The sequence below is a fragment of the Nannobrachium achirus genome (assembly GCF_963921795.1).
Source record: "Nannobrachium achirus genome assembly, chromosome: 22".
NCBI lineage: Eukaryota > Metazoa > Chordata > Actinopteri > Myctophiformes > Myctophidae > Nannobrachium > Nannobrachium achirus.
The window spans coordinates 25,572,930-25,597,784 of NC_137829.1; the positions used below are offsets into that span (position 1 = coordinate 25,572,930).

General features: G+C 40.9%; 3 protein-coding genes across 3 annotated transcripts in view; 1 reads left to right on the top strand and 2 right to left on the bottom strand.

The window, feature by feature from the left end:
* Positions 1-13,005, top strand: part of lrp2a (low density lipoprotein receptor-related protein 2a) — a gene marked incomplete at both ends in the record, with an annotated part of 71,268 nt that extends 58,263 nt beyond the window's left edge. The window contains 22 exon segments of the mRNA XM_080752783.1: positions 482-601; positions 2,404-2,520; positions 3,210-3,326; positions 3,975-4,112; positions 4,222-4,344; positions 4,566-4,694; positions 5,982-6,113; positions 6,668-6,799; positions 6,951-7,094; positions 7,804-7,969; positions 8,069-8,197; positions 8,308-8,528; positions 8,986-9,165; positions 9,379-9,498; positions 9,716-9,806; positions 10,231-10,298; positions 10,721-10,838; positions 11,083-11,203; positions 11,597-11,713; positions 12,416-12,517; positions 12,602-12,673; positions 12,835-13,005. Of these exon segments, the coding sequence (XP_080608909.1) occupies positions 482-601; positions 2,404-2,520; positions 3,210-3,326; positions 3,975-4,112; positions 4,222-4,344; positions 4,566-4,694; positions 5,982-6,113; positions 6,668-6,799; positions 6,951-7,094; positions 7,804-7,969; positions 8,069-8,197; positions 8,308-8,528; positions 8,986-9,165; positions 9,379-9,498; positions 9,716-9,806; positions 10,231-10,298; positions 10,721-10,838; positions 11,083-11,203; positions 11,597-11,713; positions 12,416-12,517; positions 12,602-12,673; positions 12,835-13,005 (2,828 nt within the window).
* A 1,341-nt stretch (positions 13,006-14,346) lies between these two features.
* Positions 14,347-17,261, bottom strand: rdh1 (retinol dehydrogenase 1; the record flags this gene model as incomplete). The annotated part of the gene is made up of 5 exons (XM_080752784.1): positions 14,347-14,606; positions 14,751-14,914; positions 15,134-15,392; positions 16,515-16,845; positions 17,235-17,261. 5 exons carry the CDS (start codon positions 17,259-17,261, stop codon positions 14,347-14,349), a joined length of 1,041 nt encoding a protein of 346 aa, XP_080608910.1.
* Positions 17,262-18,669: 1,408 nt separating this feature from the next.
* dhrs9 (dehydrogenase/reductase (SDR family) member 9) lies at positions 18,670-22,294 on the bottom strand (the record flags this gene model as incomplete). Its single annotated transcript, XM_080752787.1, has 4 exons — positions 18,670-18,893; positions 19,984-20,147; positions 20,966-21,224; positions 21,982-22,294. The coding sequence occupies 4 exons, from the start codon at positions 22,292-22,294 to the stop codon at positions 18,670-18,672; spliced, it is 960 nt and encodes a 319-aa protein (XP_080608913.1).
* Between the last annotated feature and the right edge of the window lie 2,561 nt (positions 22,295-24,855).

A 24,855-nucleotide genomic window follows, 5' to 3' on the forward strand; every position in this document is an offset into this window, starting at 1 on the left:
TCAAGCCACACAGTAAAATTCTCTCCGATCGTTTAACTCAGAGTGCCAGAATTTACCCAAATGGATTTTAATGTGCATATTAAAGACGGTGATACAGTGTCTGTTTACAGTATATATAACTTGCTTGGGTTTAGGAGAAAGTTCAAGGGTTCTTATGAGATTCTTGCATTGCATCAAAAATAAACTGGGATGGAGTGATCCAGTGATTTAAATAAAAAATGATGAATCTTTTCTCCAATTTGAATTATTCAGCTGCAGTCTGAAAGTTCAAAGTGTGTGCGCGTGCGTGTGCGTGTGCGTTTGCGAGTGCGAGTGCGTGCACAGTTCAGTTCAGACCAGATATTTGTAATTTCATCATAATACTCAGTCACAGATGCGTGCATTGCAAATGTTTGGGTTCACGGCTACACTGGTTTGTTTGATGTACATACCTGCATCAAGTACTGTACCTGATGCATCTCCTTGTCTGCCCTTCCTCCAGAGGAGCTGACCTGTGACCCTGTTGGAGACTTCCGCTGTGACAACCACCAGTGTATCCCAATGAGATGGAAGTGTGATGGGGACAATGACTGTGGGGACAACTCAGATGAGCAGAGCTGCAGTGAGTCTTCTCCACACTTAAGTGACCAATCTGCTAAATCATCTCTGCTCACTGCTTTTTTTAAATTATAAATTAATTAGAAGTCTGAGTACTGATGGATGTCTTTAGTTTATAGGACATTAGACCTCTCTTGTGGGAGATACCCACATTCCTGACATCCAAATAACACAATTCACAGGTGAATATATTATTTTCACATCGTCCAAGTGCCTGCTAAGTGCGGGATTTTAACTTGGGTCTAGTCATCAAAATGAAATAAGGGTGTTGATGGCAAAGAATGGCCCCACTATTGTTTTATCAGATGGCAGGGGGGGGTTCTTGTAAAAGACTCAACACTCCTTGCCCTCAGTGCAGCCCAGTGAGAGGCAGCCTTATCAGCTGCTAGAGAAACAGGCTGTCCTCAGCATGTCAAGAAGAGGGAGTGAGACACCCCATGCTCTGGAGAATTTAAACATGTTTAACAACATTGTGAGCTAATGAGCATTATGTTGCTTTTTCATAGGAGAACCAATGTCTGGGTCTAAATCATTATGCGTCCCAAGTTTTGTATCTATGTACCTGCATGTAGGTGAGCTCACTGCAGAGAGACGGAACAAGTTGTTTACTGTTTGAAGAAAGGCATTGCATAGTGCAAACTACAGATTGTGTGCGCAATACAGTTATATGACTGTTGTCTCCCTCTTCCAATGGATTTAATTGCAACAATGTACAAACTTCATTGAAGGTCCAATACATATTCTGACATTGTCAGCCAGTAGGTGTCCTAGTGACACCAGATTCGTGGTAGACAGTAGCTTATAGTTTTACAGAATAGACTAATAACTATATACGGGTACACTATATCAGGGGTCTTCCACAGGGGGTCCGGGACTCCTAGGGCGTCCTCAGAGATACTGCAGGGGGGCAGCCAAATCTTTGTGTGATATGATAGGGAGGGACTTTTTACATGAATGGGATACCCAAAAATACTTATTTTCTATCAATTACACACCCCATGATAGAGTTTTTAGTTTTTGACGCATTCCTGACCAAATCAAATTATTAGCTCAGGAATTCAACAAAAAATGAATTTTAAGTGTGAACTATCACTCTAACCCCTTGAACCCATGCATCCCTATTCAGGGGAGAACATTAGCTGAAAATAGCTGAAATCGGCTATTTCCTGCAAAGAGGTTTGATGTACAGGGAAAAGAGCAGACCAAGAACCAAAAGGTCCAGTTTACAAAGTATTGAGGGTTTGATTGGTTAAATGTCTGATAACACACATTTAACATGAATCCAATATGTAGTGGGGGTCTCTGCTTCATCTCTTTGCCAATATTTATTGCAAAGCCACGAGTCAAACAAGTCTATAAAATTCAAAGACTTTAAACAGAGGTAATGATTTACACTATAGGCCTGGTGCCTGTCTGCCTTGTCTGGTGTGTAGAGTCAGCTACCTCAGCATCTAAACACACATACACACACTGGCACCTGACTTACATATTAAGACTGCACAAACAAACATGGGCACAAATGTGCATACACTAGTACACATAAATAATTACATATACACACACATGTAAATAGATATTTATACACACATCCTGTACATTAGGCAAATACACAATGAACATATTTCGAAGAACTACACAACACCTGCCAGCACCTCTAAGGGTTCTTTATGACTAATTGCTACTTGCTATTCTTAATTATTTCTGATATTGCTGTTATTGCTGCTACAATGTTGAGCGATAAACACTAAATAATTGTACACTTATATAAGCTTGAAATTGGTGTTTTCCCTGTGTGTTTTCCCTCAGCCCCCCGCGTGTGCACAGAGAGCGAGTTTCGCTGTGATAATCTGCGCTGCATTCCCGACCGCTGGGTCTGTGACCATGACAACGACTGCGAGGACAACTCCGATGAAAGGGACTGTGGTAAGTGGAGGCTTTTTGTTGTGCGGTCTGGGCGTATGTGAGTGACAGAGAGCTCTGCACTAAGCATAGAAGCAATAAAATGTCACAGTTTGACCCAGACAGACGGGACCACCAGTGTTCACATTTTAGTCAACCTGCTGGTATACATAAGGTACCGCAAACTGTTATTAATTGAATATTCTTTACTGTAGATGAGGTGTCATCAGTATATCCGTAAACAGACAAATGATTTTTCTTTTTTTTTTTACACACCATTATAATAATGTTCTTATTACTGAATGTCAGTTCTCCAGGTTTTTCTTCAGAATATGTATGACACTTATTTACTACGACACTATGGCATATTAGGAATCCAACTAATAGTGGTTCTCAAATGTTTTATTTGCAAAGACCACCTTAACTCCAAATGGACCAAATGGATCGGTAAAGTTCCATTTGGTTCCATTTGTACACTCTCAGAGTTACAGACATGTTATGGTCATTTACTGTATGTTATTGTCCACTTATTTTGAGTGTCCGTGGCATAAATAACAGAACAGCTATTTTCTGTGTGAAACATCTACGTGCAACATTTGAGTATGTATAACTCAGGCTAGAGTCACTGCTAATCCAGAATTTCCATGACTGAAGCGCACCAAATTATCATGCAAGGTATTTACACGTTATGTGTTGGATTTATTCCGTTGCAGAGTTGAGGACATGTCACCCAGGCTACTTCCAGTGTGTAAGTGGACACTGTATCGCAGAGCGCTTCCAATGCGATGGCAATGCAGATTGTTTGGACTACACAGATGAGGTGGCATGTCGTAAGTCACTCCAATCTTTTGGCTATACATCTGCCCACCTCAGTTTGGGTATCATCAGGTTTAAATAATAATAATTCAGCATGCCATTTGTATAGTGCTTTTCAAGTTATCCAAAATCACTTTATCAAACAAAACAAACAAAAACAAAGCAACTTCATTAAGAAAGAAAGAAAGCTTAGCAAAAATAAACTAAGCTAAAATAGTTAAAATATTAAATTTAATTTTAATTGAGTGGGAAAGGCAAGTCTGAAAAGGTGGGTTTTGAGGGCAGTTGTAAACGAGGAGAGGGTGTAGTGGGGCAGCTTTGATGTGAGTTTGGGGTGAGTTCCAGAGGAAGGGGGCGGCAACCGAGAAAGCCCAGGGTTGGTGCTTTGTCCTGGGGACCACCCTGAGGTTGGCATCACCATACCTGAGGGGGCATAGTCAGAAGTGTAGCTGGGGGCTAGGTTATTAAGGGCCTTGTAGTTGGTGAGCAGTAATGTCTATTTGTTGACAAAATTGTCAATATATTTAGTCTTAGTTTTAGTTATCATAGCTTAGTTTTTATTTCGTTTTATTTCATTTTTGTCAGTGAGAAAAGGTAGTCGACGAACATTTTTCGTTGTAGCTTTAGTCGACGAAATGAACACTGGTTTGTTCGTTTTTTAGCAACCCGCTTTCCCAATGGCACCTACTGCCCTCCGTTCCTGTTTGAGTGTAAGAACCATGTGTGCATCCAGCCTCACTGGAAATGTGACGGAGACAACGACTGTGGCGATCATTCAGACGAGGAGCTCCACCTCTGCTGTAAGCAAGAACCACCTTTGGAATAATTCATCTCACTGCAGTGTAAAAAATGCACTGAAGACTCTGAAGTCAAGGTTTCCATGACGGTTTCTGTCCTTGTTTCCCATAGTGGAGGTCCAGTGTGAATCTCCCTTCCGCTTCCGCTGCGACAACAACCGATGCATCTACAGCCATGAGCTGTGTAACTCTGTGGATGACTGTGGGGACGGGACAGATGAGAGGCAGGATAACTGTAAGTACCAGACACTTAAAATACCACAGGAGTGCATTATGTTTGATGGGCAAAGTTGCCTCTTCTCTCACTTGTTTCCCTGCCCTCGATTATTTTAGATATATCCTGTTATTCCAGTTTGGGTACAGTACAGTACAGTAGTAGGTGTGAGTGGGAGAGCTGTATTTTTATACTGTACTTATATGTACTTTTTGAGTTGACTCGTGTTGTGCATGTTATAGGTCAGACCCCCACACATGGACCCTGTTCCGATGAAGAGTACAAATGCAGTAACGGCCACTGCATCCCTCTGCAGTACGCCTGTGATGACTATGATGATTGTGGAGATGAATCGGATGAGCTGGGCTGCCGTAAGTACAGTACAATACATTGATCTGTGATTTATTGATTGATTGAATACTTTATTAACACGTTTGAAAACAGTACGGCAGTACATTTAAAAATAATCTATGCTAAAAGGATAACACAAAAAGCCCAAAGGACTTGTTTCCATTATGGTCCATTGTACTCAGTTCATCATCACACCAAAAGTAATATAATACATATTTACGTAAAAAAGTGCGGTGGGGGCAGAGGTTGCCACTCCTGCGGGTCTCCTTCCGTGGAGTATAGTTAGTATGGGATGAAATGATCTAAGTCCAATTATAATTTGAGGACAGCCATGTTTTTAGATCAGTTTAAAATGTGGATGTAGCATCGAGAAGTTTCATGGCTGTTGGTAAGGCGTTCCAAATTTTGGTGGCATTAAAGTTACAGTAGCTCCCTCTAGCGTTATGCCCATGGGTGTCTCTCACTCTAGAGAAGTAGTTTGACTGGTACACAGGTGTACTGTTCCTCTGAGTATCCTAAGATGCTGTACTCTGTCTTCCATCTTGAGCCATCCCAGCCTAGTGAGCTGGGGGCTAGGTGGAGGCTTAGATGCTGTCTTATCTGTTTGTTTTGAGAGGTCTGTAGTTCTGTTTTAGTGACATGGGGACATTGGGGCTGTTAGTGAACCATTATGTGCAAGCATAGTGAACCATTATGTGCAAGCATTAATGACTATGGATAAGGGCTCCGGCTAGAGTCATCAGTGCACTCCTGTTGATAAACGAGGAGATCCTGCCCCAAAATCTTGTTCAGCCTTAATATAAGGTCCTTTACACACACCAGGAACATGGTGAATAAACAATCCGAAAATGCGTCTGTAAATATTTTACTTCCAATTATTTATTAATGTTGTGATGCCTCATTCATAGGTTGATGGTTTTATTAATGGTGAAAAATCAGCCACGTTTAAAAATTGTAATTATAGCACTTTTGCTGTGTAATATTCACATTCTGTGTGGAAGTACTCATGATACAAACAGCAGTTTAAATGAATGCTAATTCATTGAAAATTAAGGACTGTCTATAGTAACTTAATTTCATTAAGTCAGTTGAATTGCAGCGGTCACAAAATCAGTGAATATGCTGGCCACACTGACTAGGTAGAATTCAGCTTTAATGTCCTACAGGCAAACACTTTTGAAGCCAGGTCCATCCATACAGTAAAATCAGCGACAGCATAACATGCATTACAGTAGGACTTGATTACAGTCTCCTCTGCGGTGCTTATTGTGTTTCATGCTGCGTTCTGTTATCTGTGCTGCCACCAGACCATGGTAGCGGGCGGTCCTGCACTGAGAACATGTGTGAGCACAACTGCACAGACCTGACAGACGGAGGCTTCCTGTGCTCCTGTAAGGCTGGCTACAAACCCAGACAGACAGACAGACACATGTGTGAAGGTAAGGGGACCATGCAGTTTCTCTCAATGTGGGACTACTTATCACGCAAGACCCAATTTATTCTGAATTTAAAAAGTGGACTCTGGATTTGTATTATAGTATACAGTATGTATTATATTTTCTATTGATTCCCAAACCCACATGCATGCATTTAAATTGGTCGATAGTGTGTGTGTGTGTGTGTGTGTGTGTGTGTGTGTGTGTGTGTGTGTGTGTGTGTGTGTGTGTGTGTGTGTGTGTGTGTGTGTGTGTGTGTGTGTGTGTGTGTGTGTGTGTGTGTGTGTGTGTGTGTGTGTTTATGTGTGCCTGTCAACAAAATAACATGTGGGAACAATCAGTGTGCTACCCCAAAGATGATGGTTAACTTTTGGGTCAGAAAGATCGAGGTTAAGATAAAAAGAACATAATATCCTTATTCCTGAGCCTTATCTCAGGAATGGACAAACAAGAGATTTTGGTGATGGCAGGGGATTACATCCCCAGGTGCGCTTTTGATTGCATTTGCTGTGAATGCCGTCCACACTGTCGCTCTGTTGTTTGTTTCTTGGAAACAGATGTAAACGAGTGTGAGGTCTACGGGACGTGTCCCCAGGACTGCAGGAACACCAAGGGAAGCTATGAGTGTTTCTGTGCCCAGGGATTTCACTCTGTTGGTGAGCCAAATGGCATGGAGTGTGCTGCCCAGGGTAAGAGCCAAGTTCTCTTGTGGAGCCATTGACCCCAAAAGGCCCATTACAAATCCTCCCAGACCTCCCTTCTGTGTTCTCTTGTAGTTTTAACCGGTTAAAATCTGCAAGGAGATTACTGACACTCTGCCAAATTATCTTTGTGTTTCAGGGAATCCACCAGTGTTGCTTCTGCCAGACAATGTCCGCATTCGTCGTTTCAACCTTTCCTCTGAACAATATTCAGACTATGTGGACAACACAGAGCACATCCAAGCTCTGGATTACATGTGGGACCCAGAGGGAGTAGGACTCAGTAAGCTTATTTCATTATATGATATCATATTCATATCATATTAGTTTAACCCAGGGGTAGGCAACCTTAGGCACGGGTGCTAACATTGGCACAGGGGTTGGTGATCACTGGCACACTGGCAGAGAGAGAGTGCACTCATATCTATATACAATTTACATCCTGCATATAATTCTACATTCATTCAAACCGATAGTGATAACTTTGACTGGGTAGAAAGTCTGGGATATGTGCGTTATTGCTTGAGTAAATGATCATTAGGCCTACATCCTAATATAATGTAAAAGGATATATTTCTAAAGAAGAATAAAAATAAAGGTTGTTATTTATAGCCTGTCAAAATATATTGGAAATGTGAAAATTTGATGTGGTGTCATAATTAAACATAATGTTGACATGGCACACTGACTATCAAGAAAATGAAAACATGCCACTTCATGTCAAAAAGGTTGCCAACCTCTGGTTTAACCACTTACACCCTATACTTAGTTTACCGGATTGCCAAGGGCTCTACACTAAATATCTTCCACTGAAATCTGTGTTACATTTACAACCAAATGTAACCAAAGAGAGTGTGCAAATGTACACTCATCAGAGAGTTACAAATGGATCAAATTAACACTCAGGATTTCATTGTGCACAGTGAAAACAATAGTGATAAATGTTTTAGGTCACCTTTAATCTAATGTTCTTTTCCTCTGGTGTTGCTTAGGCATTGTGTACTGGACAGTTATGGGTCGGGGGTCTCAGTTTGGCTCTATCAAACGAGCCTACATGACCACATTCAACGACAACGGCAACAACCCAGTGAAAGAAGTGGATATGAACCTGAGATATGTTGCCAGTCCTGATGGCATCGCTGTGGACTGGGTTGGAGGGTACGTTACCAAGCACGACGAAACTGCACTTAAGTATGTGGTTGTAAATTATGCAATTAATATAACATCACTTTTTCCCCCCTCCCCCTTTCTTTTCAGACACATTTATTGGACAGATTCCGGGACCAATCGGATTGAAGTGGCCAAACTGGATGGGCGGTACAGGAAGTGGTTGATCCATTCCGGCCTTGACCAGCCCGCTGCTATTGTAGTTAATCCAGCACTTGGGTATGAGACTCTTTAGTATCAACATCATGAAGTAATACTGACACTGACTATTATACTTGATATACATATAGACCTACATATGATACTCATGTTGTTTGTGGTCTTTATAGAACCATGTACTGGACAGACTGGGGCAGGAGACCCAAGATTGAATCTGCCTGGATGGATGGGCAGAACAGAAAGGTCCTGCTGGACGAGGACCTGGGCTGGCCTACTGGTCTAGCTCTGGACTATCTGAACGGAAACAGGATCTACTGGTGTGACTCCAAGGAGAACACCATTGAGTCTATGAAGCCAGATGGCACAGAAAGGAAGATCATCGTGTCAGGAGGTCAGAACATTTAATGGCATATAGAGGCATCATAGGAATATACAGACGTATTGTACTTCCATGTCAAGCCTGGATGAGAAAGTGTTTAATCACGTTTGTTAAAGATGAAGCTACATCACGGATGGTACCCATAGCATTAAATTAAGCATCATCGGGTGGTCCAGCATAGGAGTTGCCTTGTATATTCTTTCATATCTATGCATACAGTTCATCAGGTCACCAAGTTCTCTTCCAAAGGCCACACAGAATATATTGATAAAAAGGAAAAACAATAGAAATATCTGTCTAGTAGTAATTTTACTTTTAATCATCAACATCAAATTATGTTGTTCCCCCCCACAAAAAAGATATATTGAGATGAATGAAGTTGAGATTTTATTACATTTGTAAACATTTCTTTCTTTTACGGCAAAATAATTCTGAAAGTAATTGAACACAAAATACGTTTCTTCTGCAGACATTGGAAACCCATATAGTCTGGATATCTTTGAAGGACACCTGTACTGGACAACAAAGGAGAGAGGTGAAGTATGGAAGACAAATAAGTTTGGGACTGGACATAAAGTCAAGGTACTGACCATCAACCCCTGGCTGACTCAAGTTCGCATCTACCACGAGCACCGGCAGAACCACTCAGGTCAGGAAATAGTCAGATTGAAGTAGAGCTCTTAGTGAAAAAAGCTAATTTAAACACCAATCTGTGGTTTGTCTTGAGACAATCAGACTGATCTAATTGCATAATGCATGCTATTAAAGGATTGCTGACATGTTTCCACAAATGATTATCTCTGGTCTTTTGCTGTACAAAAGATGACTCCTATTTATTTTGCTCCTGCCCTGCATCCTATAGTGGCCAATCCCTGTAAGGATGTTTGCAGTCACCTATGTCTCCTCCGGCCTGGTGGATACACCTGCAGCTGCCCGCAAGGTTCCACTATGCTTGGCTTCAACTCCAACGAATGCGACGCAGGTAGGCCCAGTGCTCTCCCCCGTCCCAGGCATCTTGTGTTGGCTGGTCTTGTTGCACCACAATCTGTATGCCATAGTACGGAAATGCATGGCTATGATTCTTTGGTGGTGTTGTTGCTTATGCATTGTGTGTGTGTGTGTGTGCGTGTGTGTGTGTGTGTGTGTGTGTGTGCGTGTGCGTGTGCGTGTGCGCGTGTGTGTGGCTTTCACCCCTGCAGCCATTGAGGCACCAGTTGCAATGCCCCTTGCATGCAGATGCATGAACGGTGGAACATGCTACACTGATGAGGGGGGTCTGCCAAAGTGCAAGTGAGTTTAGCTGCTGATGCCATTCACTACAGTGGATGATTGCCTGAACTGTTTCCCATACCCGAGCTGCTACATAGAGAATTCCATCCACCCATTCCGTGGCTCCCATAATGCCTTGCAACAGTATCTGTAACTGAATCAGGTTTAGCGTTAAATTTAAGAACACAATGGAAGGTGTGTTTATCGCCAAAAGATATGTGACATAAACAGAAATGTTCATAGTCAAATATTATGTTTTTGTTATGTTTAAGTAATTAAAGGAGTTTGTGGCCATGTCAACAAGACATGGGTTAGCACAAAAACTGGCTTCAGCTACGGACAGCATTAATACAAAAATGCTTGCCGGAATGGAGAATAAAGGTATCGCTGTCATGCTGTCCCTGTGTTTTCCAAGAGGACTGACTTTTTTCCTGGTTTTGTCTAGATGCTCATATGGCTACGCAGGCAGCTTCTGTGAGATGGGGAAGTCAACAGGCACTACGGGAGGAACAGGTATTGTAATGCACGTTTCTTACAATACTTTTATTTTGTGTTGATGTTTATGAACCAGTATATAACTGTACCTGTACTGCACGCATGCACACACACGCACGCACACAAACACACACTATTTTGGGTACATTTTGTAACCCAATGGAGAATAGTTAGACAAACACACTGAGTCAACACCTGATGCTGTCCAGAGCACAACCTAAGGGCTACTGAGTAACTCCACAGGGTTAAGTACCTTGACTTACCTCACATGTCTTACTGGGTGTCAACGGCATAACAGAGCTTAGCAAACAGTATGAATCAGCAAATACTTCAATTGTGTTACACATCTCTAATGAAAATGTAACCTTTCAAGTAAAGTTAATATAATTATCATTAAAAATAAAACGAATAAATATTGTATCCTTCTTTTTTTTCTGTAGCTGTAGCGATTTTGCTGGCCGTGATTCTCATAGTGATCACATTGGGTCTGGCTTTTGGAGTTTTCCAAAACTACAAAAGAACCGGCTCCTTCATTCCCTCTATGCCTAAACTACCCAGGTACAAAAGCCTTCAACTTCTATAGAAACTGTTTCCACCTGTTGCGTCTTGTGCTTTCAAATGGAAGCCTCTGCTTTAATGCACATGCATGCAGTGGCTTAGATTAAAATGTACTTAAATGAATTGAACTAGTTCATAGTTCTGCCAGGCCATCCTTTTACTGTCTTAAATGACCTGCCTGGTTAGACAATGGTTAAATCAAATTAAATCAATAAATACATTTGTTTTTATTGGTCTCATCCAGCCTTAGCAGTCTGGTGAAGTCTGGTGACACTGGGAACGGGGTGAAGTTTCATTCAGGTGACAATGTGGACTTGGGGCCGTCGCACATCGGGGTGTCATTCATTGACACGGCCATGCAGATGGTGGGTACTGAAGCATGCTATTTTAGCACTTTTTAAGCCTCATTTATTTTTTGACGCTCAACGAAAACAACAGATTTTGTATTTTCACATGAGCAATGCAGTTGTATGAGGTTTTATAAATTAGCCATTAGCTACTCATCAGAAAGGTACTACTATCAGCATTTGTTCCTCCCTATATGACCTTAGACTCCTAGAATGACTTTGTAACTATGTATTATGTGGTATTTATTAACAGGGATGATTGATTTTAAACTATGCTAGTAGGACTGCTTCTCTCAGCAATGTTTGAGAAACTAAAGTATTAAATGGCATACTGTTGAGTTCAAAGTATCAGTTGAGTTCATACTGCAAAAGAGGTTACCCAAATATTCATTGTAATGAATATTTCCTCAGGATGACAACTTTGCCACGGAGGCAGGAAGGCAGCCGATCACATTTGAGAACCCGTTATATAAGCCCACCAATGCTGCGGGAGTCCCTAGTGATCCTGCAGTCATTCATGCTTCACAGGTACACACTGGATTATTATTATTATTATGTTGAATGTTTTTGAGCGGTGGTCACACCGTCTCCATAGCGTGGCCGTGTGTGTAGGTATGTATGTTTGTTTGTTTGTATGTATGTATGTATGTATGTATGTATGTATGTATGTGGGTGGGTGGGTCTGTAGCCTCAAGCCTGTGTAGTACCTTTTCTGACCACACATGTTAAGGGAGGGGCGCTGTTGTTCAGGCCAGGCCAGAACAGGCAAGGCACACTCACACTCACACACACACACGCACGCACGCACGCACATACACACACACACACACGCGCGCGCACAGACTCCACCGCTCAGTTCACACGGGTGTGATTTTTAAACCTTTAGCCACTTGCAGTATGTACATGCCCTATTTTCAAATGATTTGGAAACTTTTCAAAATGTTCACACAAATGTCAACCATTGGGCTGAAGATTATCCTGATCCTATAGTAAGGTTTTGATACATATGCTTCCACGGCTAGTGTTTGGAAACAATTTGGTTGACTTGTGAAATTAACACAAATCTTAGCTGTTCTATATTACATGTTGTTCCAGATTAGCTGACTTCAACACAATCAAGCTTGAATTATATTAAAGACAATCCATAAATTATCCAACCTATACATCAGCATTTAATGAAATTTGGTTTGATAACGCTAACCCTTTTTTTAAATCATGTCACAAACACAGGTGACTGTTAATGTGAGTGGAGAACACATAGTGAACCCAGTCTATGCAGAACAGAGTACAGACATCGTACAGACTACTCCTGTCAGCTCCAAACCTGCCCAGGTGAGAGTCACCCTCCTCTTTCTGAATCTACTGTAAATTAAAGGTTCTATAAGTTTTTTTTACCGTTTATATTTGTGTTTGCAGGAGTCCAAATGGAGCTTATTCAAAAGAAAATTAAAGCCAAGTACCACGTTTGAAAATCCTTCCTATTCAGAGGTAATCATTCTTTTGTAAAAACCTGACATCTAAAAGGATAGATTATACCAGTTATTCCGATGTCACATTGCTAAAGCACAATAATGCTGATACAGTAGATCATGTAGTCCCTCTGCTATTGTTGTCAGCTCTGCTAGTTTTTCCGGTCTCCTGTTTTTCAGATGAAGGATGAAAAAGCAGCAGGAATCAATGTGGACAAATCCACTGCTGAACCGTCTCCATTTGTTCCCCCTGCCAAACCCCAGAAGAGGGATCGTCCTTGCACCTTCTCACCAACTGAGGACACTTTTAAGGACACAGCCAACCTTGTCAAAGAGGACAGCGATGTATAATGCTTACTTTATGCTCCATTATACGACAGTGTCGCAATCCCAAAATGACTGATCTACAGTACAAGCTCACAACACGTCTGGGACGCATTGCAAGGCTGTAGATGTAGATCAGCTATTTTGTGCTCGTGCCACAATCGTTTGATGAAGTATAAATTGGGCTTAACCCTTACCCTCTTGCAGACGGGAATAAGAAAAATTTAAAAAACAAAAAAACAAAAGAAAACACACACTTTGCACAGAATCTATTTTTTTATGCAGCCTGTGTACAAAACTCAGAATGTTTTAAGAAGAAAAAAGAGATGAACATCTCTATAGCATACAGAAAAAAAAGTCTTTTGTGACTATGCCTTCTGATATTTCTTATGCCAATTCTTGTTTTAATGATTTTGTTTTTTATTCTGATGTACAATATGTATATCTTTGCACTGAAGCATAGAAATGTTAATAAATATGTTGTATATTTGTAAATTTGAAGAGAAAGATTTTGTTGATAATATCTTCTGGCTGTTTGAAATAGATGATCTTATGCTTAGTGGTAAGAAATAACGAGAGCTGCATCGTGAATGTACAGTAGGTTCACCTTATACATTGTTAGCAATGTGTTGGAAAATAATTATATACTTTTTTGCCACTGAATAAAACTGAAGATGTATGCAGGTCATCTTTAATGTTTATATACCTCATTTCAGGGCTAAAAACGAGAAAAGCGATGACAAAACAAAAAGGCAATTATTGGTATTAGTGTTTCAGAAATGTGCTCCAGTATAAATACAAAGCAAAAGATATGTAACAATATTTGATGAATGGTATGCTAAGCATACATATACATTCTACTTATATTTGAATATGATTTAACTCATTTTGTTTTGTTCCCTTTGTGATATTTGAATCAATATGATCATATTTTAATAATGATATAATAATGGCCTCTTTTTAAAAGAAAATGTTTGAAACCATACTTGAACACTCTCATGTATTTTCCATGGTGTTTGCAGTTGATTATGTTCCTGAGAAAAATATCCATTTAACATGAGTTTGCAGATGTCAGCATTTGAAACATCTGTCCTTTTCTAAAGATAGTATATTACAGAATGATTGTTTTGTATTATGAGAAAGAACACAGAAGAAATAAATATCAATGATTGTTTTAAACATGCCCAAATATTTTTTTCTAGATAGAGAAATGGATGCTGCTGAGACCTGAAAATGAATAAATTTCTTATTTTGTAATACAATGTAATATGACTTATTTTTTATTCTATTGGCTTACCTAGTAGTACACAGATTGTAGACATAAAGTACACACAATACAACAGCTATAACAACATGGCAGTAAGTCAGTCATTCAGTATTTGCAACATCTATTTGATTCAGAAGGACATTTCTTTCATCTTTTGGTACAGGAAGCAGCGCATTGATTACAAAGTCTTGAACAAATGATGGGAGGTAAGAGAGCGGGATCCAGAACAACTTTGCGTCCCAGCCTGGTCCGTAACGCGTGCGTGGGTGAAGAGCCATTAGGGCGTGTTGCATACAATTGGTCACTTTGGAGAAATCTGAACTGCACAAGATACCCATGGAGAAGTTCTGAGCTTTCAAATCTGAGATTCACAGTAAATATAAAAGGAGAGAGGGACAAGGGACAGACATTCAGTGATTGTAAATTGCAATACATCTTTTTGTTGGATTTTTTCAATACCTGATATATGTGATTGTAGAGTAGTACGCAAATTACATCCACTCACATTCATCAAAGTAGTTTGCTCCATAGGAGTCTTTGACTTCCTGAGGAAGGCGGTTCCAAAGTCTCTTCAGGTCAGCTTCAATGAGATCCACTCTAGTCACTGCTGTCTTGAAGAACCCCGGCTCAATGATGCTCACTTTGATGCCAAAGTGTTGCATTTCCCTCCTGAACAGAAAGAAGATGTTGCAATTGAAATATACAGAAATGTAATAACCCTGCCTGCTGATGAAGGTTTTGAGCTTTGCAAGGATACCATTGTACTGTTATCATGATTGGATGGGTTGACTGTGTAATCACAAACAGTGATAATTTTACCATTTTTAGATCACTTAAATGCCCAATCTACAACAATAAGTGTAGCATCGTCTTTGATAAAAGTGATACCTGAGGCTGTCAGAGAAGGCCTCCACCCCCCATTTGGACAGGCAGTAGCCTCCACCAGTAAGGGCAAGCCTCCCCAAGACACTGGCCACATTTACCACCCTGCCTCGCGCCTTCTTCACCAGTGGAAGAAACTGTAGGGTCACCTCAATGACACCTATTAGATTAACGTCCAAAACTTTTGTGAAGTCCTCCAACTGCATCCACTCTGATGGGCCAATGGGTATGGACCTCCCAGCATTATTCACCAATCCCCACAATCCTGATAAAGACAAAGAAGAAACAGATGGCTGACAGAAAGTGATTGGCTATAACACATAATGAACAGACTTCAGTGAGAAGAAAAATTATGTAGGCTTCCCTGAGGATATTTTTAACTATTGGGGCAAAACGTTCAAAGATCATGGTCAAGAGCTGAGGGGAGCAAGTCTCTCCTAAACCTTTTCATGATACCTGGTGGGAATGATCATTATAGGCTGTCCCAACGAATTGATGAACCACTTCTTCTACCCATTTTGGAGATCCATGTACTGTACGTATATGGTATATCCCTTTTATGCCCATACATGGAGATCCCTGTCTGAACCAGCCACACATGGGCTGTCTTCCTCCATATAAGGGCAGTCAGATATGGGCTTAATATTGATGACATCAGGGATCTCCATATATGGGCATAAAAGGGATTCTGTTAGAGTGGTTCCCATGACACCACAACATACAATCCCTTTTATACCCATACATGGAGATCCCTATCTGAACCAGCCACACAGATATGGGCCATATCTTGGCCATCTGGCCATGACATCAGGGATCTTCATATATGGGCATAAAAGGGATTCTGGGGAATACCCATATATGGACTTTTACATAGGTGATGTCACCTGTGATGTCACAGTGATGTGTCAGGGGAACCACAGTGTATAGACAGAGATACGGAAAGATGTGCCAGTTTTCATCGTTAACTTGCGACCTATGGTTGCAATAAAACTAGCAATACCACAATGTAGAAATATTCTGTTAGAAGTAATGATCATGTATAGTCAGAACTATTAGTACTAGTATAAAATAGGACTTGTCTTGTAATACTGCAAATAACTGCAATGGAGTAAAAGTTTAAAATTGAAGACTTTGAAATACTCAGTAAAGAAAAAGTAGCACAAACTTGTTCTTCAGTACAATGCTTTAGGCTATTTACTTTCCACTATACTGATGATAATTCATTTCAGTAACCTGTTTCAGAGAAAATGGTCTGGGAAACATGTAGATCTGCATGAATCACAGTAGGAGGATTGTGGGTTTGTCAAGTAATTCCTTTATCTCTCCCAGTGCTTATCACTGACTGGCACCCTATCTGTCTCTACCCCCTACTGTCCGCCCGCCTCACCTCGATCTCCGACCTCTGCGCTCACAAACTCCACCGCCTTCCTGATGCTTGTACTGTCGGTAACATTGAACAGAACGGTCTTGAGTCTGGAAGATGCATCAGATGCCAAATCTGAAGCACCTTTCTCTGTGAGACATGCAGCTATCACATTAAATCCCTCTCCATCCAGTTGTCTGGCCAGCAGATTTCCAAAGCCGCTGTCACAGCCTGTAATGAACACATGCTTCTCATTGAGGGCATCAACCTCGAAGGAATCTCTGATGTACCAGAAAATGACAATGACCATGACCAGGATTATAAAACAGGTTGAGGCCAAGTGTGACAGGATTCCCTGCAAGAAATCAAATAATGTTGCACAAATCACTTAAAATTCTATTCAATTATCAGGTAATGAATTTGTGAAATTAAATATAAATGACATTTTATTTGACAGGCCTGTTATTAATGAACATGATCTTCAAGGTCCTGTGTCTTTTAATACACATGCTTATCAAGACACAAGTGACTTATGGAATAAAATGACAGCAAAAGTGATATCAGTTTTCAAGATATCAAGAATATAAATGTATATCACCTCATAAAAATCAATAATAACAACATAGCTGGTAGACACCTGAGGGTGGAAACGTGTGATTAACCTCTGTATTTATACCGTATAGCCTATAATCCACATGAAGAACAGAGATGCTAGACATTATACTTGTACCAAAATATACTTACACAGGGTATTGTGTAGTCTTCATCCATTTGGCAGTTACCATAAATCACTCTGAATGTTTAAAGATAGATTATAATGCAATATACCCCACAAAATATCTAAAACAATAAGCCAAGTGCCAGTGTCACTCTGCTTGTCCCGTTCCTCATTAATAATCCTTGTCCATCTAGCTTACAGAACTGTGCACAGCTAAAGGATTACACTATTGACATAAGCATGCAGCTAGACACAGAAACACTTGGTAAGCATGGGACTCAGAACCTTGAGACCAGATTCAAAGTATAGACTTTGACACTTGTCTTTTTGAGCGGTGGTCACACCGTCTCCATAGCGTGGCCGTGTGTAGAGGTATGTTTATATGTGGGTGGGTGGGTGGGTCTGTATGTAGCCTGAAGCCTGTGGTGTAGTACTTTTTTTGACCACACATGTTAAGGGAGGGGCGCTGTTTTCAGGCCAGGCACACACACACACACACACAGGGGGGAAGGGGGGAGGGGTTGGTGGGTAAGAGGGTGCTGTTGAGACTAGGTGGGTAAACCACCTAGCAAATCAATGCAAATGTTTTGACACACACACACACTATAGTATACACAGTATGTAATATATATGGTGTATTTTATACAGTATATAGACACAAATATCAATAAGAAATATCAATGGAGTGAGCAGATTGTTTGAAGGTTATTTGTGTTCCAAATGAGAGGTTTTGTGAAGGAGTTGTAACATGACTAGTGTCAAAACTCTACCAATTACATTGTTGCCAAGCATGTATACACCAGCTTGCATGCCTGGGTGACATAACTGCATTCCCTCTTCGATAAAGTTCTGTGATTATGTCTTTCTCTATTCAGCCAATGTATCTGGAGGTCTATTCTCTATAACAGCAGCTTGTGGTGTGCGTTTAAAGGGGTAGTTCACCCCCCAAATTACTTTTCATATTGATTACTCAGCCCATGGAGACTTTAATTCATGGATATTTCTAGTTTTTGTCACATTCCTAAGCCAATAATTTGAGGAGACTCTTGTCTCTCCATAGGGAACAAAGCAGGCCCTTTGAGTCTCCATAGGGAACCACTGCTAGTCATCAAATTATTGGCTTAGGTATGCAACAAAAACAAAAGAAATAGCCATGAATTGAAGTCTCCATGGTGCAAGTAATCGATAGAAACTAACCCTATAAGAGGTTAGACTAGGAGGTAGACTACAAAGACCATACATTATATTTGTGTGAAAGTGAGTTGTCATAATGCACAAGTGAAGAGAACATGTTTTTTTTCTCATGAAAGTCGTTTATTTGTTATCAAAGGTGAATTAAAGACACTGGTACAAATTCTGGTTCATAAAATTGAAAATAAACATTCCTATTGCGTTCAAGTGGTTTCAAGTGGTTTGCGTCAAGGCAGGGCCTTGTTTAAACCTGACCTGGCAGAGACCAACCTATAGCACAGATACTTTTGGATAGACTGAATCCATGAGTAAAAGTCTGTCTACGATGCATGTTGGCATGTAGGACAAAGGCAACCAGAAGAACTTGGCATCCCATCCAGGGGAGTAGCGGGTGCGAGGGTGGACTGCAGAAATGGCATGCTCCATACAGTGGATCACCTTCATCAGGTCTCCATCCGTTAGCAGGGAAAATCTTCCCTGAACCTTTTCAAATGCTAGAAGACAAAAGCATGGTCATTAGCAATACGATATAGTTCAACTATTCTTAAATACATGCTCGTACACACACACACACACACACACACACACACACACATTTTGCCACAATTCATTTGTCTCACATGCAGGCATGTAAACCAACGTTTGTAATAAAAAAGGTTATTCTCGAATTTATTTTATAAATTATCATGATTATCAATAAATAAATAATTTTCTAGTGCAACTCATCCATAGCCAATGAGATTAGCATAATTAATAAAAACGGCTCCATTGCGTTTGCTCAGTGGAAACTGGCCACACACACACACACACACACACACACACACACACACACACACACACACACACACACACACACACACACACACACACACACACACACACACACACACACACACACACACACACACACACACACACACACACACACACACACACACACACACACACGTTTGTAATAAAAAGGTTATTCTCGAATTTATTTTATAAATTATCATGATTATCAATAAATAAATAATTTTCTAGTGCAACTCATCCATAGCCAATGAGATTAGCATAATTTAAAAAAACGGCTCCATTGCGTTTGCTCAGTGGAAACTGGCTAGCTGCATTGTCTCGTGCCACAGCAAAGTATGACGAGTGTGCGCGTGCACACTGCAGGCTCAAAGCGGGAGGCAGTGCATTATGGGGTGGCAGCGCTCAGCTATTGACCATTGAGCCACTGTTCCCTACAAATAAAGATGCATTTGGGATAGTTCAGTCCACTATACTAGGGTACAATAATGCTCCCTATACTGAACATTTGGGCACTAAAAATGGCCCATATAGGCCTAGTGCACTATATAGGGGATAGGGGCTGGTTTAAGACGCAGACAATATGGCCTTTAAATGGCCTATACTGTAAATTGGTGTCTCACTCCTCCAGGCACGGCACCCATTTTGTTTTGTCGTTTTTACCATACTACAACATCCTTACCGATCCACTTTATGACCTATGCACTCTCCAATGTTTCCAGGCCTCATTTAGTCATCATGGTTTATTTTATTATTTAAGTAGCGATCTAGCGAACCTTCACAAAAACTCACCAAAACGCATGTACTCTTCTCCATAGTCATCTTTTAAATCCTGGGGTAATTTGTCCCAGAGCTTCTGCAGGTTATTTTTCATTAGTGGTATGTCCGTCACGTTTGTTTTGAAGAAACCAGGTTCAATGCATAGGACTTTGACTCCAAAATGTGCCAAGCAAAGCCTGAAACAAAACAAAAATCAGTTTTGCCACAAGACATGAACACGCCATGTGATAAGATGCTTGAAATGCATCTACAGTTAGGGTTGGGAACCGGAATCAGTTCCATCACATTTTGCAACTGTTTCCGGAACCGGTTTGATCATACTTTCAGACCTGGTATGTGGACTTCACGTCTGCTATACAATTACAATACTAGTGGTTCTCAAACTTTTTCATTTCAAGGACCACCATTGCAGGGGTCATCGCCATGCTGACTCATAGTGGACATTTGTCAAAATTCTATTTTTGCCATGGACATAGAAATGACTGAGCGGGCAATAATATTACCAGGAACACAAAGAGCTAGCCCTGAATGACCATTACAGGTCTGTAACTCTGAGAGTGTACAAATGAAACCAAATGGACCGGGTCCACTTGGTTCCATTTGTACACTTGAGTTATTGTGGTCCTAAAAAGGTTTGAGAAACCACTGTAGGCTACTAGTGGACTAAAGTCCTAATGTGCCATAGTGTCATAGTAAATCAGTGTCACACATATTCGAAAGAAAACCTGGAGACTGACATTCAGTAAAATAAGAACATTATAATGTTATGTAAAAACTAAATCTAGAATTTGCCATGGACAAGTCTTGCCGTGCGTGTACGGACATATTGATGACCCCTGCTTCTATAACTCTGAGGGTACAAACGGAACCAAATGGACCCGTAAGTTAAAGGGAACCGTTAAGGAATCGGACCTTTAAAGGGAATCGTTGAGGCACTGGAATCATTAAAATCCTAAAGAATCCCAACCCTAACTACAAGTACAGTCGCTCTCACCTTAAACTGTCATTGAAGGCTTCCACCCCATACTTGGACACACAGTAGGGTCCACCAAACGGACTGATTCTCCCAAACACACTGGCAACATTCACCACCCTGCCTTTGGCCTTCTTGATGAGTGGCAGGATGCTCAGTGTTACACTTATGACCCCGTTCAGATTGACTTCCAGCATGGACTTGTAGTCCTCGATGGTGAGCCAGTCAGAGGGAGCGGTCGGCACAGAGACGCCTGCATTGTTCACGACAGCCCACAGCCCTGGAGGAGCATTACAGTCAGTCAAACAAAGATCACAACTACAGTGCTTTAGGCTTAAGAGCAAACATATATAATCAGCAAGACATTCCTGAACTCACCTGTCAGGTGGTCACATGGAACTGGGTGCATTTACATGTGCAGTAACTAACATGCCCATCTTACTCACTGCTAGACCGGTTTATGGTAGGTGTCATGCAACCGTCATACAATACCTCTGACTAGTGTTTGGGATTAAAAATGACACACACGCACACACAGTTTGGGATTCTAGGTGCAGTTACCCTACATCAGTCAAAAGTAATAAAGCGATGCCACTCGATTATAATTTACCATGAAAGCTAGGCCAACTAGCACTTACTTACTAACCTCGCCTACAAAGCCTGGTGTTCACAAAAGGCCGTTTGGTTTCCGCCTAAAGCGCCGCGTCGCTTTGATTTGGTTCCCTCCATTTGTTTCCCCAATCCCTATTAAAATGCTGGAGTAGCCTAGTGTAGTCTTACGCTAAAAGTTGGACTAAAAGATGCATATACCAAACACATTTTTCAAAAGCAAAACTACTCCGCATCAAGGAGTTTATTAGGTAGGCCCTAAAAGTGTGTCCTTGAGCGCAGGGGAATATTTTGGGTTAAAACTGAATCCGGTTTGATCTTTCCGGCAAATTGTAGTCCTTTGAGTACTACAACATGACGTTTTGTGGTTTCCGCTCCAGACCGGTTACAAACCCGAAAAGTGAAGTGATCCCAGACTACTTACTTACCCTTCTTGCCAACTAAAGTCTCAATATCAGCTGTTGCCTTGCGGACACTTTCTGGCTTGGTGACGTCCAGGTGGATGGTTGTCAGCCTGTCTGAGCAGACTTTCTTCAGCTCATCTTCTCCCTTCTCAGTGTAACAGCCTGCAATCACACAGTAACCCAGCTGGTCCAGGTGTCTTGTAAGGATATTACCAAACCCCGAGTCACAGCCCGTAATGTAGACATGTTTCTCCGAGTTGTTGGGTAGTCTTTTTGTGTCTTTGTACCAGCGATACAGGAACCAACCAGGCACCAGTAATAGGATATACAGGAACATTTCTAAAACACACAAGATGGATTTTGATTGATTGATTGATTAATTGGCCATTAGAAGTTTGCATAGGAAAAGTTACAGTTTCATGACTATAGGCTACAGTTCACTGGTACACGGTCAACTAAAAGGATACATCAAAAAAGCTTGTGGGCTTGTTTCAGTTGGGGTCCTTTTTGAACTCATAACAGAATGACAGACAAATAGAACAGTACTATGCAGAAAACAACAACAAAAACAGTCGTAAAACACAATGCATACTGGTATTTAGGCCTACAATAGAAAAGTCAGGAGGAGGTGAGGATAGGCTTTCTTTTCTTTGACCAGTTGCGATTAGCAGTCGCCTCTAAATGGCTTTTCAGTGCCGCTTTAAAGGAAGGTAGGATTAATAGGAAGCTGCAGCGCCTTAATTGACATTGACCAACAGGGTTTTGTAAAATAATACGAATAGGCATATATCTGAATCGGAAGAAGCAGTAAACATAAAACGCTAAAACGCATAAATAAAACTAAACAGCCATTGTGCATAATAAACTAAACATTAAACACAACAATGGCACAGGAATATGATAAAATTAGCTTATTTGATCTAAATTCATATTTGCTATCGATAGTAGGTCTAAATAAAATCCTGACCTTAATTTTCCCCTGCAGCAGAGATCAGACACCAAATGAAAGAGCGACCTGGACGGTCGTCGGTCGAAACTTTAAACGAAGTGTCAGGACACCTTAAATACGTTACAGCTGCACCGGAAATGGATTCATTCTGCTTTCAAAATAAAAGCTTCGTTTGTACACTGACCTGTTTTTGATTGATTGAAGAATTTATTAGAAGTTTGCATTAGAAAAAAGTACAGTTTCATGACTGCACAAATCACTGGTACAAGGCTTATTTCCACAGGAACCACACTTTATGTATCTCATATAACATTGAAAGACAGACGGATAGAACATAGTACTTTAGCTAGGATAACTTCAACTTTGAAGTGCACTACAGAAGTCAGATTTTTATTTGGGCTGCCATGACGCATGTGGTAACCTCGTCACAGTCGCCAGGCTTGTCTACCTGAGAGTAACCTCGCCCACCAGGCTTTCTAACCTGAGAGAGAGAGAAAACAAAGCCTACCCTGTCCTGTTCTGAAGTTAGTAGGGAGTGACGCTGGGGAATCTTCAAATATGTGCCAGTGCCCATATTAAAGCGAAGTGTTAAAGTGAGATATGTTTTCACAAGTGTTAAATAGCTCTATTCCCATAATACTCAGTCAACAGGATGAACAAGTGAAATTGATATTGATAAAACAAACAAACAAACAAACAAACAAACAAACAAAAACATTGCGGCGATGCGGCCAAAATTGGAACTACATGTAGGCCTACACTAAAAATGTAAGCTTGTAAGAAGTGAGTTCTGTCATCTGTGATTGTGAATGGTGAATGAAGCAAGAAGCCTATTAAGAGCTGGAGAGGCGGGGACTGGGAAGACCCGTTTCTGAACAAACATGATAAGGTAAGACTTGAAAATTGAACAGACACCCACGCACGCGCGCGCGCGCGCACCCACGCGCACACACACACACACACACACACACACACACGCACACACACACACACGCACACACGCGCACACGCGCACACACACACACACACACACACACACACACACACACACACAATATATATATATTTACATCACTTGTGGGGACATTACATAGACTTCCATTCATTTGTATGCAAGTCCTGTGGCCTTACCCTAACCTCTATCCCTAAACCTAACCTAACCCCTAACCCTAAACCTATTAAACCGTTGTGGGGACCTACTATTTTGTCCCCACACTGTCAAAGGTCCCCTGCAGGTCACTGTGTGAACATGCGTTTAGTCCCCATAAGTATAGCTAGACACACACACACACACACACACACACACACACACACACACACACACACACACACACACACACACACACACACACACACACAGGCCTATCAATATATGGCACCTTTGATCAATCAATCAAATGTGACAGTTAAAGCATATCCTTACCTCCCCCTGACCCTTTTACTGTAAATATCAATTATTGTCTGTTTTTTTTCTGATTGTGTTATGATGTTTTCTCTGCCTACTCTGTTTATTTATCTGTCATTTTAATGTTTTCATGAATTGAGTACAGGGACCCCAATGCAAACAAGCCGTTGCGCTTTCTTGTGATCTAAATCCTTTTAGTAGACCTATACCTTGTATCTGAACTGTACTGTCCTGTCCTATTCCTATGCTAACTTCTAAAAAAGTATTCAATCAATCAATCACTCTTATCTCTTCCAGACAGAGTTGTGTAGCCTATGAGGAGACCTCTTCTGAACTTTTGTCCACTGGACAATAATGTGCAGTCATCTCCATCTGCTGGAACTTTAGTGTAATTGTCCAGAGAAAGAGTGGGGTAGAGAAGGCCAGGAATTTCCAGATTTTAGGGAAGGAGTTCTCCTTAAAGGAGTAGTTCACCCCAAAAATTATTATTTTTCTATTGATTAGTCATTGATTAGACAGCTTGATAAAGGTCTGGTGACCGAAA